The sequence below is a fragment of the Cololabis saira genome, chromosome 14 (genome assembly GCF_033807715.1).
Source record: "Cololabis saira isolate AMF1-May2022 chromosome 14, fColSai1.1, whole genome shotgun sequence".
NCBI lineage: Eukaryota > Metazoa > Chordata > Actinopteri > Beloniformes > Belonidae > Cololabis > Cololabis saira.
In genome coordinates this window covers 10,420,426-10,438,155 of record NC_084600.1, presented here as the reverse complement: position 1 = coordinate 10,438,155, position 17,730 = coordinate 10,420,426, and the positions used below count along the sequence as shown (strand labels likewise).

The 17,730-nt window shown below is 38.9% G+C and overlaps 1 protein-coding gene across 6 annotated transcripts in view; it reads left to right on the top strand.

Annotated features, from left to right (window-relative positions):
- Positions 1-17,730, top strand: part of sptbn2 (spectrin, beta, non-erythrocytic 2) — a 92,733-nt gene that overhangs the window by 5,256 nt on the left and 69,747 nt on the right. For all 6 annotated transcript variants that reach the window (XM_061739637.1, XM_061739636.1, XM_061739639.1 and 3 more), the window contains exon 2: positions 16,709-16,895. In XM_061739637.1, the coding sequence (XP_061595621.1) occupies positions 16,739-16,895 (157 nt within the window). In that variant the 5' untranslated portion in view covers positions 16,709-16,738. The remainder of the gene's footprint in view (positions 1-16,708; positions 16,896-17,730) is intronic.

The window sequence follows — 17,730 nt, the reverse complement described above, 5'->3', positions numbered from 1 at the left end:
TAATATTACAAGAATAAAGTGGTCATTTATGAGAATAAAGTCGTAATATTACGAGAATAAAGTGGTAATTTATGAGAACTAACAGGAAGAGCATCCTCTCCCTGTGTTAAAATGAGGAATATTGAGCATCTTGTGAAGTCATATTTATATATTTATAATATATTTAATATTACGACTTTATTCTCGTAATATTACGACTTTTTCTCACAACATTATGACTTTATTCTCATATTGTTATGACTTTATTTTCGTAATTTATTTTTTTTGTCTTAGTTTGGCCCTAATACTCCGTCGTACTGAAGAGCCCTCTTGAACCTATTTTTCCATATTGTGCATACACTCTTAAAGCAGCACAACGTAACTTTCAGCTTTTCTGAGTTTGGCGGCATCTTTTGGACAAAAGCGGTAGTGCTTTACCAGAAAGAACACTACGTTTCCCATGTGCACCAGCGCGTACTTCCGGAAAACTCCTGTCCCGTCGCGTGCATTTGTTTTGAGAGAAGACGGGACGCTTTTCTGTTTCACCAAGTGAACAGACGGAACGCAAAAAAAAAGATGTTAAAGTGCTGGAAAGGAACTGGAATTTAACGGGATACCTTAAACAAGGAAGCCAGGGAGCGGTATATGGAGAAAATAATGATTATTAACGGTTTGGATCCATATGAAATCCTTTCTAAAGAATGGAGCTCCTCGTCGGAGCTGCACTCTTTAGAAGGATTTACTGCCGCAGTTCTGCAGAACCACCGTCTCCGGCTACCTTGTTTAGGAGTGTTTGGCAGCTGCTTTGGTAAATGTTTGACTCGCCATGTGTTTCAATAAATTTGTATAATAGTACAACATACAGTACATGTTTTGTATCCCTCTTACTTCTCTTTTCTTTTTTTTTTGACTGCTATATTATGTTGAAGAGGCTCCGAGGCGTGAGCAATATTTTTGTTTTCCTCGTGAGATTATTTTTTTCCTCTGCAGCTACAAATAAGAGTTAATATTTTTTCCTCAACAAACTAGTTTTATCTGAAGATTGGGGTTAATTGCACCGCAGAGAGCTGGCCAGCAACTGCGTTTAGCTGGCGAAGTGGGGAATAAAACCCGTGTTTTGATCCGACCCGGTCTGCGTGAGTGTTTGTGGTTTAAGGCTGTTTATGGTTCTGCGTTAAATCGACCGTACGTTGCGCGTCACCACGTACCCTACGCCGTAGGTCTGCGTCGATTTAACGCAGAACCATAATTCAGGCTTTACTGTGTGGAAGGTTTGGTCGTTACAGCCGCGATCCAAGCGAGCCGACAACTCTTTCACTCTTTTACACTGTTATGTCAGATACTCAGCCTCCGTGGTTCTGCCTCCGAGCAGGAAATCGGTGAAAAGTTAAACCATTAGGATCTTTTCCCCACGTCTGTTATGTGGAGCTGCTGCAGCCACAACACAGCAACGGGTTACCAGCTTCTGCGGAGCTCTGAGCTCCAAGCCCCGCCCATTTTCATCTCGACTGCGAATCGGGAAGGAGGGGGAAGTGACGTATGCCGCAAAGCAGTCAAAGCGTAAAGATTTGTAGTTTTTTAGTGTGGCAGGGTTCCTACCATGCACCTCAAAGTTACATAGTGCCAGTGAAGGCGATACAGACCCCTCAGACCATGACAGAGGTTCATTAAACCTGTTGGAAGTTAATGTACCATCACAATGACTCTGGAAATATGATATTAAGGTGGAAAAGTTACGTAGTGTCGCTTTAAACTTTGCTGTATTTAACCATATCACCACATAGCTGCTTCTTGCTGCCCTATCATTTGATGTTTTCCCATATTAAAAAAAAAAAAAATATTTTTATTTTTAGAAATTTATAAAAGCAAGTCAATGGCACAATAAGAATGTGCTCTTTTTAAGTAAATAATAATTATAATATTGTATAAAAAAAATCCTTTACTAGCTGCAGTAAACAATATTTGTATTAATGTTTATTTATTTTATATGGTAATATTTTGTTATATTGAGCTTCATAATATTCTAGCGGTGATATTGGCTCTACTAGCTTTGTTGGGTATAATTCCTCTTTATTTCAGAATTAAAATTAAATCCGATTTAAAATGAGTAAAAATTACCATGTAAACACCTAATTCCGAATGAAAATGGCCATTCCGAATTAAACTTAATTCCGAAGTAAGTGGCTGGTTTATTCTGATTTTAAATCTGAATAGAATAATTCTGCGATCATGTATACACTCATTCCGCTTTAAATTAATTCCGGTCTTTCTGCGCTGCTCGTTCCCTCACCCGTCTGTCTCCATGACGCTTATATTCCGCGCTGGGCTTGTTTTCCAAACAAAGTTTCAAGATGGCAGCACGCAGTAAACGGTGGTCAAGAGCAGAGACCATTTATTTAATAAATAGCTTGGAGGACCTGGAAATAATTAAGAGAACAGATGGAAACAGGAAACATGAAAATTGTGAGCTTTTCAAAGTTGTAGCGACTAAGTTTGTTTTTCTTCCGGTAGACGTAACTTCCGGTCCGCCCCCCTATCCAATCCTAACCTTCCCAACCCCCAGACCTTAAGAGGAATTGGATAAAGCCGATCAAACGTGTTTTCCATGTAAACCTCAATTTGGAATTACTATTTCCATGTAAACTCGAAGGAAAATAGTTTAATTCGGAATTATTTGTTTCCGAATTAAAAAACATCATGTAACCGTGGCCAATGGTTACTTTTGCCGAGCTTACACAAGTATTTTCATGGTTGCAGAGTGATTTCCACAGTCAGAACAAAATCACAGTTCTTTCTGAATTTGGGTTGCTCCCATGATCTCACTTCATAGGTGTAAGGAGGCAAACTCTTTAGTCCGCGACTCAAAACTCTGGCTCATAGTCTTTAAATGTGAAAGGGTATCACGCATTAGTTTTTCATAAGTTTTGGAAAGTTTTTGGAAAGTCATCGAGCGTCTGTTTGGTATGACAAGCCCACCAAACAAGTGTATGGCAGGGCTCCAGACTGCGACCAAATGCTCGCATTTTGCGACCAAAATTTGAGTATGTGCGACTGAATTTCATGTCCACTCGCACACGTGAGACCAGTAAATTTGCCAGTGTTACACCAACGCCGTATGCTCTGCGTTGGTGTAACGCGGAACCATAAATCAGCCGTTAGACTATCCAATTAAATCATGTTGGACATTAAACTGACGCTGTTGTAAACCAATAAATCTAGCCAGAGCCTTGGTATTATCCAATCAGAACCAGAGGAGGGCGGGTTCGCCCCCGTCCCTCAGGGAAGACGACTTGTCAGAGACTGAGGGACCAGTAGTCACGTCATTTAATTCACACATGCGCGTGGTGTGAAACTATCAAACAATGAACACGGCGTCAAAGAGCAGCGGTAGCGTTAACAAAGCGCTGGTTTTTAAAACTCGAACTAAATTAAGTTTTCTTTTGAAAAAATGCTGAAAAAAGGGTCACTAAGAGCCGGGGACACTGCGCTTCTTTCCCCCGCCCGCCCCCGCTGCCCTCATGAAGAAAACAAACATGTGGAAGCGGCCGCCTGAGAAACCAGCGCAGAAAATACAGAACCACAGTTTACTCCGTACAGACAGCGGGCTGAGCAGGACTGTTAATGCTGGAAATTACTTGCTGTTTGAGCCTGCGTTAATGCTGCCATGTGCGTTAACGTCCGCTCACACAGACAACCAGCTGCGTTAAGAAACAGACCCCGCTCTCGCGCTCCACGTGAGGAGAGCGCGTCGTACTGTAATACAAAATTATGATTATTACACCTACTACAGACGTCGCCGTTAAAGTACATGATCTTTTTTCGCATGTATCTTTTCGTGTCCATTCAACTGTGTGCGGGCAAAACTTGCAGATCATTGAATCGCCAGGCACTTTACACACAGACAAGGACACACACACTCATACACACGCCCACCCGTGCACAACCAGTGTTCAGTGGATATTTCAGCTTAAATTTCAAAATGTTATACAAGTTCAATGAAGTTCATAGCTTGTTTGGTTTCTTCTGTTAATTGGACACACAGTTTGTCATGACATACCTGAAAAATCCCTGATGCTTCATGGCAAGCTGTGTGTCTGGTGACAGAATAAATTAGACAAGCTAAAATTATTTGTTTACTGCATGAGCTGTTGATATTTCCTTCTTTTTTGCACTTTAAATGGATATTGAAAGACCCATTTGAGTTATTTATTTTTTAGTTATTTCACAATAATTATTGTGAAATTATTATTTCACTAGTTATTTTACAGTCGTATAATTCAGGCAACAGCTCAAAAAACATTTTTAATAACACTAACCCACATTAATATCGGATCGGATCGAATCAAATGGTGATAAAAAACAGAAAACAGAAGGGCTAATACAGCATTTAACTTGGTGCAGCGCATAGATGGAGGGGGAATATGAACTGGCCTGAAAAATTTTTTTCAGTCAAAAATATTTTTTTTGCTTTAATCCCTGAATGCATTAATCTATTATGAAATACGTATTACTAATACACTGAAATGTAGTAGAAATGTAAAAATTTGGTTAGCGTGTCGATAAACGATGTGCGCTCCTAAAATTTCTGATTGTGCCCCTAAAAATTTTCAGTTAGGGGCTACTGTGCTCCTAGTGAAAAAAGTTAGTCTGGAGCCCTGTATGGTGTCAAATATAACAATGGAAGTAAAGAAGTCTAGCACTGGAACATGACCAAAATATTCAATATCTCTTGCTGCAGTTGTTGTTTAATATCTGATTAGTTGACTAATTCAGCTGTCTCTTCACCAAACGTGGTGTTTTAAACTAGTATGTTTTATTTATCATAAGGGTGGTCCTAACAGAACATTTGGGACACATCACCAATTGTTGGCCAATAGTGATGATCTATCATCTTGTATTTTATCCTTTGATCTATTTTGTAATATTATTTACTAATGAACTATATTAACAACATAGGATTACAAGTGTTTAAAGGGGACCTATTATGGCATCTAATATCTATTTTAAACAGGCCTTGAATGTCTTAAAAACAAGCTTTTGATTGTTTTTGCTAAATAAATTAGAAATTCAGCCTCTGAGCCATGTCTTTATCTTCCCATTCTCTGACCTCATTATCTATGCAGGATTCTGAGTGGGCGGGCTATGATGATGAGGCTCTTTGCTGATTGGCTGCCTGAATGACGCGATACATCGCTACAAAAAAATGGCGGAAGCTCCGGCCGGTGGAGTTAGTTGTGGGCGTGGTTTCACGCATCGGAGGCCAACCTATGTAAATCGCTGAATAGCAGAATCTTATTGGCTCGTAGATCCACATCACACTGGACGGTTCATCCAGGTTGCTGTACAGACACGGCAGAATTTGGTTTCTTTCCTCCTTCTCTGAGTTGGCAGGCTGAGGGGAGACCACTTTATATATGTTAAAGCAAGAAAAAACATGTTTTTCATAATATGTCCCCTTTTAAGTTAAGAATGAAATGGTATCTGAATTGGTGTTTTACACACTGACATTTTTAATTTTGGTTTTTGGTAGTCCTGGAGAAGGATGCTAGTACTGTAATTTTTCAGACACAGATATTTAAAAGGACTGAAAACTAATTTAGCAAGAATAGCAGCATTGACAGGATCACTAACCTCTGTAATTCATGTATTGGTATACCGGTAAGTACAGTTAATATGCTATGTGATGGATGAATCTGATTTGCCATCTTGCACCTACTAACCTGTGATTACCTTGCAGGGCAACTGGATTTTCATAACATTTGAGAGATCGGAATATAAGAGAATCCATCTTACTGCGCTTCAGTCTATGTTTATGAACCCTAGCTATGAATAGAGCCTCAGCTGTCAGGAAACACACTTCTCCCAGAAAATGTACTGATTATATTTAAGTATGCTATAAACCTACTTTATCGCAGTATGCTTTCTTTTAGATAAGCTTACTTGAAATTAGTTATTTGGTTTAAAAGATTTTTAGAGTAAAAATCCAGAAAAAACTTAGAATCCTGGAATCAAAGTAAGAAATGTTTCTAAACTAGAAAAGGATATAAATTGGGAACTTAAACATTTGTTATATACAGGACTGTCTCAGAAAATTAGAATATTATGATTTTCTGTAATGCAATTACAAAACCAAAAATGTCATACATTCTGGATTCATTACAAATCAATTGAAATATTGCAAGCCTTTTATTATTTTAATATTGCTGATCATGGCTTACAGCTTAAGAAAACTCAAATATCCTATCTCAAAAAATTAGAATATTCTGGGAATCTTAATCTTAAACTTTTCTGTAATTGCATTACAGAAAATGAAGAACTTTTTCTCAATATTCTAATTTTCTGAGACAGTCCTGTATATTGCTGTGCTGCATTAAGCATTGGTGTGCAAAACCAAAATAGCCCTTCTATGTCAGTGTGTTGAGGGCATCCTGGTCACTTGAATGTTTGATGAATGTGATGCTACAGGTCAACAAAGGAGCTGTGCTGTGCTATTCAGCAGGGCATTGAGCCGGGGATCAGCAGCCTGTGGAGGCCTCTGATGCATGTGAGGCCTCTGGCTGCTCGGCTCTGCAAACAGGAAAGGCTTGAGCGGCTGGACGCAGCTCTATGCTGACTCCTTCATTGTGCCGGGGCCAGCTTGGTGGGGCAGCTTTTGTATCCCACACTCTGCAGTCCATCACCCCACGCTCCAGGCAAATGACAATGGCCACGGTTACATGATGTTTTTTGATTCTGAATTAAATATTCGGAATTAAATAATTCCAAATTAAACAATTTTCCTTCGAGTTTACATGGAAATAGTCATTCCGAATTGAGGTTTACATGGAAAACATGTTTGATCGGCTTTATCCAGTTCCTCTTAAGGTCTGGGGGTTGGGAAGGTTCTGATTGGATAAGGGGGCGGACCGGAAGTTACGTCTACCGGAAGAAAAACAAATTTAGCCGCTTAGCCGCTACAACTTTGAAAAGCTCACAATTTTGATGTTTCCTGTTTCCATCTGTTCTTTTAATTATTTCCAGGTCCTCCAAGCTATTTATTAAATAAATGGTCTCTGCTCTTGACCAGCGTTTACTGCGTGCTGCCATCTTGAAACTTTGTTTGGAAAACAAGCCCAGCGCGGAATATAAGCGTCATGGAGACAGACGGGTGAGGGAACGAGCAGCGCAGAAAGACCGGAATTAATTTAAAGAGGAATGAGTGTAACATGATCACGGAATTATTCTATTCAGATTTAAAATCGGAATAAACCAGCCACTTACTTCGGAATTAAGTTTAATTCAGAATGGCCATTTTCATTCGGAATTAGGTGTTTACATGGTAATTTTTACTCATTTTAAATCAGATTTAATTTTAATTCTGAATTAAAGAGGAATTAAACTTCCCATGTAAACGCACTCAATGTGACATTTACTTTACAAAGTGAAAAATTACCCAACTGTTGCTACTAATCCTTGATTCTGCTTCATAGTGCCTCTGCATATAAACAATCCATCAAGCGTCCACTTACTCATGAAACTCTAGTTCTTGGAACATGGGTTTAGTGCAGAGTTGCAACTTCACTAAATTAATCCACAGTTGTAAATACTTGCAAACAGTCTGGTAACAACCAAGTTGTTACCAGTTACGCACTGAATCACATGTACGTTCATTTGGGGATAGAGTTGCTACTTCGCTTAAATGAAATACATATATTTTTTTTGTGATCAAATGTTTTTATTTATATTTCTTTTTTTTTATTATTATAAACGGTGGCATCCACAATGATGTCAAACAAACATTATACACATATTTTCACCCTCTTCCAAATCCACCCCTCGGGCCTAAGCATTCGATGAAAACAATTAATAATAAGGAAAATAGACAAAAAAGATAATACAACAATAAAAACAAACAAAATTAAAGCTGCAAGCAGCGATGAACGGGCCCTCGCACCCTTGTGCACGTTCAGGCTGCAGTGGAAGCTTGAATGACTTGATGTAGATTCTTCAGACCTGGACATTTAGTGGATGACACCAGCCACGACTCTCTATATCAAACCATTCAAAAGTTATGGCAGAAAGTAGGAACTATCAGATATCGACCAATCAGATGAAGGGGTGGGGCTAATTTGCACCAATTATGTTCAAGGACTCAAAACCATATCCGATGACACCACCCACGAGTCTTTATGTCAAACCATTCAAAAGTTATGGCAGAAAGTAGGAACTATCAAATATGGAACAACCAGAGGAAGGGAGGGCGCGCTTTTTGGCGTCTATCGTCGCCACGGTAACGCTTTTGACTGAGAAAAGTAATGCGCATCGTCGCAGGATGGAGACGCACATTTTGATGTATAACACACCTGGGTGTGCGTTACGGTTCGGGCCGTATTAACTGTCGAAGGAATGGCATAAATTTCGCCAAAATTACGCGATTAATTCAAAATGTTCAAAATGGCTGACTTCCTGTTCGGTTTCGGCCATGTCGCCAAGAGACTTTTCTTTAAGTTGCGCCATGATACAGGTGTGTACCAATTTTCGTGCATGTACGTCAAACCGTATTGTGGGGCTTGAGGCACAAAGTTTTTTCTGTCCGGACCAATCAGATGAAGGGTGGGCGCGTTTTTTGGCGTCTAGCGTCGCCACAGTAACGCTTTTGAAAGAGAAAAGTAATGAGCGTTGTCGCAGGATGGAGACGCACATTTTGATGTGTAACACCTGGGTGCACGTTACGGTTCGGGCTCAGAAGCGGCTGAAGAAATGGCATAAATTGTGCCAAAATTACACGATTAATTCAAAATGGCCGGCTTCCTGTTCGGATTCGACCATGGCGCCAAGAGACTTTTCTTTAAGTTGTGACATGATACAGGTGTGTACCGATTTTCGTGCATGTACGTTAAACCGTATTGTGGGGCTTGAGGCACAAAGTTTTCAAGGGGGCGCTGTTGAGCCATTAGGCCACGCCCAATAATGCAAACCATTAAATATCAAATAATTAGCCTGGCCTGGCTTGGTGCAAAATTTGGTGACTTTTGGGGCACGTTTAGGGGGAAAAAATGCCCTCATTTCGTTGGAAGAAGGAAAATTCCTACAGATACAACAGGGCCTTCACACTGTAAGTGCTCGGGCCCTAAAAAAGGAGAAAAAAAAATAGATACATTTTGTTAATGTGAAGTTCATTGCTGCTTTACACTTATGAAGCAATTGTTTACTTTAGTTTTAGTGGATTTTTATTTAGCCCGATGGGTAAATTAGAATTATTTTAATTATAATATTTTCACTTTAATATTTAAGACATTTCAATTCAATTTTATTTATATAGCATCTATTATAACAGAAGTTGTCTCTTGGATCTTTCCAGAGACCACAACATAAACCCCCGAGCAATTATTACATAAACATAACATAAACAATGGCAGGTAAAAACTCCCCTAGTGGGAGAAAAACCTTAAGCCAATACATATCTAATATGTATTTGAAATTCCAGTATTGTAATATTGTTGTAAGGAAAACCTAAGGCTTCTTTGTCCAGGATTCCAGGGAGTGGTTTTTGGTGTATGTGTGTGTGTGTTTGTGTGTCTACCCTTTTCCCCTGGTGCACATTGGCAGTGCTGCTGTCCAATGTGCACAGGCCTAATTCCCTGCGGGTGTCTGATTGTGGGTTCTATGTCTCTTTCCCTCTCTCCCTGATTAACGGGTGCGGTGACAACCAGACCAGCTGGGTGAAGCGAGGAGGGATGAAAGAGACGGAAACAGAAAGAGGTGGCCTTGCCGGCTGCCATGCTGCCGGCTCTGCCCTGCTTTCTTAACCACTGTCATTCTGTTGTGTGAGTGAACCTAATCTGTATAAGTGCAGTCAGGAGCGGGGGTGCAGGCTCCAGGCGTTCCTCTGTGCCCCACTTTTAAGCCTCCTGTTTTTTTCAGAGGCACAATTTTTCATGACAGGTTTGTCATGTGTACAGGACTGTCTCAGAAAATTAGAATATTGTGAAAAGGTATTGACTGTAGTATTTCTGTAGCTGTCAAAGTTGGAGCTAGAAACACAGCCTCATGCTCAGTATTTGAGAAAATTGACTGCTTACTACTTACTTTTTTTTAATGTATTTATGCCACTTCATACACAAGAAAGGACACACACTGCATAGAAACATAAAGATGTTGGATACAATTTTTGTATAATATATGTACAGGACTGTCTCAGAAAATTTGAATATTGTGATAAAGTTCTTTATTTTCTGTAATGCAATTTAAAAAAACAAAAATGTCATACATTCTGGATTCATTACAAATCAACTGAAATATTGCAAGCCTTTTATTATTTTAATATTTCTGATTATGGCTTAAAGTTTAAGATTAAGATTCCCAGAATATTCAAATTTTTTGAGATAGGATATTTGAGTTTTCTTAAGCTGTAAGCCATGATCAGCAATATTAAAATAATAAAAGGGTTGCAATATTTCAGTTGATTTGTAATGAATCCAGAATTTATGACATTTCTGTTTTTGGTAATTGCATTACAGAAAATCACAATATTCTAATTTTCTGAGAGAGTCCTGTATATAATAAGAGTTTTATGGGGCTTTAATCCAATGAACCTGTCTTTTCCCCCATTTTGTGTCACTTCTGTTTCCCTGTCCGTCAAGTATTTTTTTTGTTGCTTTTTTCGCGTTGCGATATGCATTGTTGAAAGTTGCATTATGAAAGCTTTTGGAAGAAGGAATGAAGGCTTCGGTGTTGCACGTTTACGAGAAACGTGCTTGGAAAACTCCTTAAGGATGCATTTCATTCAGCCCAGAATGACAATCCATTTTGAACTCATCCATTTTGAGCCCTGATTGCTGATCCAGTATCTAGTCACATGGTGAGTGGGTTGACTCTCACTAGGGCTTTCAGATGTAGGTGTGTGTGTAAGTTTGGTGGTACTGGATTGTAATGGGTCGTAGATTCTGTACTATGTGTTCCAGGATTGTCTGCATGTGTGGGTGCGTGCAAGGATGGGTGCAGTATCATAGTAGGTCAGAGGATTGTTTGTCTGATCCATGGAGGGGTGATTAGAGCAGACTCTGAGCCGAGCCTCTTTCTAACCATAATAAGGGGAGGATTTCCAGCCCAGACTCCAGAGTCCTCTCTGGTCTTCCTCCCTGCCGGCCCCGCCCTGAAACACTCCCACCAACACATTGTTGGAGAGAGAGTGTTTCCTTTGTGGCTCTTGCTACTGTTTGGACCAGTCACACAGTGTACAGGACTGTTTCAGAAAATTAGAATATTATGATTTTCTGTAATGCAATTACAAAAACAAAAATGTCATACATTCTGGATTCATTACAAATCAACTGAAATATTGCAAGCCTTTTATTATTTTAATATTGCTGATCATGGCTTACATCTTAAGAAAACTCAAATATCCTATCTCAAAAAATTAGAATATTCTGGGAATCTTAATCTTAAACTGTAAACCACAATCAGCAATATTAAAATAATAAAAGGCTTGCAATATTTCAGTTGAATTGTAATGAATCCAGAATTCATGACATTTTTTTTTTAATTGCATTACAGAAAATAAAGAACTTTATCACAATATTCTAATTTTCTGAGACAGTCCTGTAGACATGCTTATCATTTTTATTTTGTTTAATATCACTATGTTTTTCTTCTCCATTTTTCATTTTCATACATTATACTAGTTTCATTTCATACATTGCTAGTTTAATCCAAAGGATATGAACGGAAAAGTGTTAAATTTGATGCTTGAGGGTTCACTGTGATAGTTCTTCTAACAATATGGCTTTCTGATGTCGTGTAAATGTGGAAATGAACATAGAAAAATAGTTTACAGTAAGACAGCACACATTGCTGAGTGGGTGCAGGTCCTGGGGTGTCAGTGAGCGGAGAGGTGACACGCCAGGGGGGAGGGGAACGTGGAGGCGCTGTTCGGCCGTCTCTTCTAATCCCTGTATTTAGTTTCTATTTCCAGCCACATCTTAATCTACCACTAATGGGATTTGTTGAGCTTTGCTTTTTTCCCTATTCTTTTCTTTTCTTTTTAATAGCTAGAAATAGTGTGACTTGTTGTAGCTTGGCCTGGCTGGGATGATGGACAGTGTTATGGTCTGTAGATTTAAGCGATTTTAAGACTCTTATACAGGACAGTCTCAGAAAATTAGAATATTGTGATAAAGTTCTTTATTTTCTGTAATGCAATTTAAAAAAAAAAAAAAAAATGTCATACATTCTGGATTCATTACAAATCAACTGAAATATTGCAAGCCTTTTAATTATTTTAATATAGCTGATTATGGCTTACAGTTTAAGATTAAGATTCCCAGAATATTCTCATTTTTTGAGATAGGATATTTGAGTTTTCTTAATCTGTAAGCCATAATCAGCAATATTAAAATAATAAAAGGCTTGCAATATTTCAGTTGATTTGTAATGAATCCAGAATGTATGACATTTTTGTTTTTGTAATTGTATTACAGAAAATAAAGAACTTTATCACAATATTCTAATTTTCTGAGACAGTCCTGTAAGTAATAAATGTATAGCCGCGTGAGAAACAGTGAACTCGTTTATATCTATTTTCCACAAGAGTATGAATGTTAAATGTAGTTTCTAGACTATCCTACTGCATTGGATTTGGAGAGACAGTGACAGGGAGAGAGAGGTTGTGTTTTATATTCAGCTAGATAACTCTACCATCCTGCTGCTCATTTGTAACAAGAGCAAGAGAACAGGAAACTAGTATTTAGTCCCATCGATTCGTGACACATCTCCCAGTGGGTAAACCTCGCTCTCCTTTGAGATACCACTATGTTTATTTCCTGGACACTTTTTTTAATAGGTGCGCCATCAAATTCTAACATAGATGAACTAAAATCTTCATCCTAGTTTACCTTATCAAAATGCAAATGGTAGTTTGCATCATTTAAGGAATACCTTCAAAAATGAAACCTAGAAACCTAGACTTCTGCTGGCAACCTGCCACTTTTCTGCATGTGCCCTCTGCGTCTTGTGTCTTTATCCTAGCTCAGTGAGCAAACTGGCCACTCCTACTAGACACAGCAAAACATAAAAGAACAAGTATTGACTACTCAACCACATGTATTAAGCTGGTCAATGCTCTTAAGCAAATGGTGCCTTTTAATGAATGGTTCTCTGATGGTGGGAGTTCATCTCAATTAAGGCTTCCCATTCTGTATCAGTGACTCATTTCAAAGACAAGTTCTATCTAACTATTAGCTGTTGGTTTACTTTTTTAACCCTTGTGCTGTCTTTGGGGGAAGGAAGGAAGGAAGGAAGGAAGGAAGGAAGGAAGGAAGGAAGGAAGGAAGGAAGGAAGGAAGGAAGGAAGGAAGGAAGGAAGGAAGGAAGGAAGGAAGGAAGGAAGGAAGGAAGGAAGGAAGGAAGGAAGGAAGGAAGGAAGGAAGGAAGGAAGGAAGGAAGGAAGGAAGGAAGGAAGGAAGGAAGGAAGGAAGGAAGGAAGGAAGGAAGGAAGGAAGGAAGGAAGGAAGGAAGGAAGGAAGGAAGGAAGGAAGGAAGGAAGGAAGGAAGGAAGGAAGGAAGGAAGGAAGGAAGGAAGGAAGGAAGGAAGGAAGGAAGGAAGGAAGGAAGGAAGGAAGGAAGGAAGGAAGGAAGGAAGGAAGGAACAAAGATTGAAGGAAGGAAGGAAGGAAAAAACAAAGATTGAAGGAAGGAAGGAAGGAAAAAACAAAGATTGAAGGAAGGAAGGAAGGAAAAAACAAAGATTGAAGGAAGGAAGGAAGGAAAAAACAAAGATTGAAGGAAGGAAGGAAGGAAGGAAGGAAGGAAGGAAGGAAGGAAGGAAGGAAGGAAGGGAAAAACAAAGATTGAAGGAAGGAAGGAAGGAAGGAAGGAAGGGAAAAACAAAGATTGAAGGAAGGAAGGAAGGAAGGAAGGAAGGGAAAAACAAAGATTGAAGGAAGGAAGGAAGGAAGGAAGGAAGGGAAAAACAAAGATTGAAGGAAGGAAGGAAGGAAGGAAGGGAAAAACAAAGATTGAAGGAAGGAAGGAAGGAAGGAAGGAAGGGAAAAACAAAGATTGAAGGAAGGAAGGAAGGAAGGAAGGAAGGGAAAAACAAAGATTGAAGGAAGGAAGGAAGGAAGGAAGGAAGGAAGGAAGGAAGGGAAAAACAAAGATTGAAGGAAGGAAGGAAGGAAGGAAGGAAGGGAAAAACAAAGATTGAAGGAAGGAAGGAAGGAAGGAAGGAAGGGAAAAACAAAGATTGAAGGAAGGAAGGAAGGAAGGAAGGAAGGGAAAAACAAAGATTGAAGGAAGGAAGGAAGGAAGGAAGGAAGGGAAAAACAAAGATTGAAGGAAGGAAGGAAGGAAGGAAGGAAGGGAAAAACAAAGATTGAAGGAAGGAAGGAAGGAAGGAAGGAAGGGAAAAACAAAGATGGAAGGAAGGAAGGAAGAAAAGAGGAAGGAAGGAAGGGAAAAACAAAGATTGAAGGAAGGAAGGAAGGAAGGAAGGAAGGAAGGAAGGAAGGAAGGAAGGAAGGAAGGGAAAAACAAAGATTGAAGGAAGGAAGGAAGGAAGGAAGGAAGGAAGGAAGGAAGGAAGGAAGGAAGGAAGGGAAAAACAAAGATTGAAGGAAGGAAGGAAGGAAGGAAGGAAGGGAAAAACAAAGATTGAAGGAAGGAAGGGAAAAACAAAGATTGAAGGAAGGAAGGGAGAAAAGAGGAAGGGAAAAACAAAGATTGAAGGAAGGAAGGAAGGAAGGGAAAAACAAAGATTGAAGGAAGGAAGGGAGAAAAGAGGAAGGAAGGAAGGGAAAAACAAAGATTGAAGGAAGGAAGGAAGGAAGGAAGGAAGGAAGGAAGGAAGGAAGGAAGGGAAAAACAAAGATTGAAGGAAGGAAGGAAGGAAGGAAGGAAGGAAGGAAGGAAGGGAAAAACAAAGATTGAAGGAAGGAAGGAAGGAAGGAAGGAAGGAAGGGAAAAACAAAGATTGAAGGAAGGAAGGGAAAAACAAAGATTGAAGGAAGGAAGGGAGAAAAGAGGAAGGGAAAAACAAAGATTGAAGGAAGGAAGGAAGGAAGGGAAAAACAAAGATTGAAGGAAGGAAGGGAGAAAAGAGGAAGGGAAAAACAAAGATTGAAGGAAGGAAGGAATGAAGGGAGAAAAGAGGAAGGGAAGAAGGAAGGAGAGAGCAGGAGGAAAGAGGAAGGGAAGAAGGAAGGAGAGAGCAGGAGGAAAGAGGAAGGGAAGAAGGAAGGAGAGAGCAGGAGGAAAGAGGAAGGGAAGAAGGAAGGAGAGAGCAGGAGGAAAGAGGAAGGGAAGAAGGAGAGAGAGAGCAGGAGGAAAGAAGGAAGGAGAAGGTCATTTTGACCCAAAGACAGCACAAGGGTTAAATGTAATCCTTTTTTAAATTAATTGTTTTCTAACCTTAGGCTCTACGGTGATTGTCGTAGATTTGCTATGACATGGATTGATTTGAAATGAGAGAATAAAGCGCATACACTTCTATGACTTTGCCTAATACTAAGCATGCATTGGTATGCATGATATATTATTATAGCCACAGCCACTGTAGTGCCTTTATGCAACATGTACATCCATAGTAATTTGAGAATGTAGTATTTGGTGTGTTGTGATATGAGGATCTGTACTTGAATAATGGTTCCACACGCTGAATGATGGAGAAGAGAGGACGAGGTGCAGTTGGCTTCGGTTCACAATGTGCAAGTCAGCTGTGAGTGGCGGAGGTGGAGCTGGGGGCGGTGGAGCTGGAGGCGGTGGATATAAAGCCTCCATATGTATGAAGTATCGATTGTTACCATAATAGATACCCTTGCTTTAAAACTGGAGGCTGAGTTTATACAAACAGCAGGACGACAAGGAAAGGATGTTGCATGGCTAGTATTGACTTACCTGGTCTGAATGCTGATCGCACATACAGGACTGTCTCAGAATATTTGAATATTGTGATAAAGTTCTTTATTTTCTGTTAAAAATTGCAATTAAAAAAATAATAAAAAATTGTCATACATTCTGGATTCATTACAAATCAACTGAAATATTGCAAGCCTTTTATTATTTTAATATTGCTGATTATGGTTTACAGTTTAAGATTAAGATTCCCAGAATATTCTTATTTTTTGAGATAGGATATTTGAGTTTTCTTAAACTGTAAGCCATGATGAGCAATATTAAAATAATAAAAGGCTTGCAATATTTCAGTTGATTTGTAATGAATCCAGAATGTATGACATTTTTGCATTACAGAAAATAAAGGACTTTATCACAATATTCTAATTTTCTGAGCCAGTCCTGTACATACGGACACTCAAGCCAATAAATATCTGAATATTCACATAATATGAGTCACATGTCAAGTTGGGGACCTGCACCTTCATGAGATGAGATCTAGCTGTTGGTTGTCCTGCTGTCATATATCAGAATAAACTTAAACCTAGTGAGCAGTTGCTGAACCTACAGTATCTCAAATTTATAATCAGACAGTTGCACAGTTGAAATTTCTATTTGCATATGACACTCATAAAACTAAACTGCACTGCAGCTGGGAAACTTTGTTGGGCACATGATGTGCATGGTTTTACCTCTGAAGAAATAGAAGCGAAGTGTTAATAATCTTTGTTTGGATCTTTTAAACGTTAGCTCACACAGAAATCAAAGAGTCTGTATTGTTAAGCTTTTTCTATTATTCAACGTCTTCTGCTTATGCCGCTGACTTCTGACGCTTCTTTTGTTTCTGTTTTTGTCTTTTTAGGTTGAATGTGTTTCCTCTCACCTTGACACCATGAGCACAATATCACCGACAGACTTTGACAGCTTGGAGATCCAGCAGCAATACAATGACATCAACAACCGCTGGGATCTGGCGGCGGAGACGGACTGGGACAATGAGAACAGTTCGGCACGGCTCTTTGAACGCTCTCGCATTAAAGCTCTCGCAGGTACGTCTCCCCTCACCTCAGAGAGCACTTCTAGGTACACGCTCGCATGATTTCACCTTGAAACTGTCGGGTGTTTTTGAAAAAAACATCTGGCTGATGTATCTTACGTTTCCATTCAAAAAAAAAAAAAAAACTTTATTAATATTTTAAATTTTTCATAAAGACAGGTAGGAAAAACAAGATTATGGTCATCATCTAGGTAGAGGCAGAACATACATGAACTACAATATAAAACATGGTATGTACTAGGGCTGGGCGATTTTGGACAAAAATAAAATCCCGATTCTTTTCTCTGAAAACCCGATTTTCAATTTTTTTGGTAAAACTACAAAAGACAATGGAATAAATTGTTTCAAATATTTTATCTTTATTTTTAAAGAAAAATAGCAAACAAATTTCCCTATTGGGAATGAAGTGCAATTGAAAGATACTGTAAATCCTCCTTGAGTTTAATAAAGTGACAACATTTACAATTTTCTTGACCAAACAAAGATGACTAGACGCATGCAGCCAGCTGCAAAAAAGGAAAATCGATTTTCCGATTTTCCTTTTTTTAACATCGTCTTGATTAATAAATCCGATTTAGATTTAAAATCGATTAATCGCACAGCCCTAGTATGTACAGTACAATAAAGGAAGTGATACCCTCAGCAAAATGTAAAGTCAGAGCACAGAGTACGTTTCCCTTTTAAGGTAAAATAGTTAATAAGATCATTATTTTTATTATGCCGAACTTCAGAAATACCACACACCTCGTAACAATTTCATTGATATTCAATTATAAGTTTTTGTTGTATATAATTTTGTCATTATTTAATGCGGAATACAATTTTTA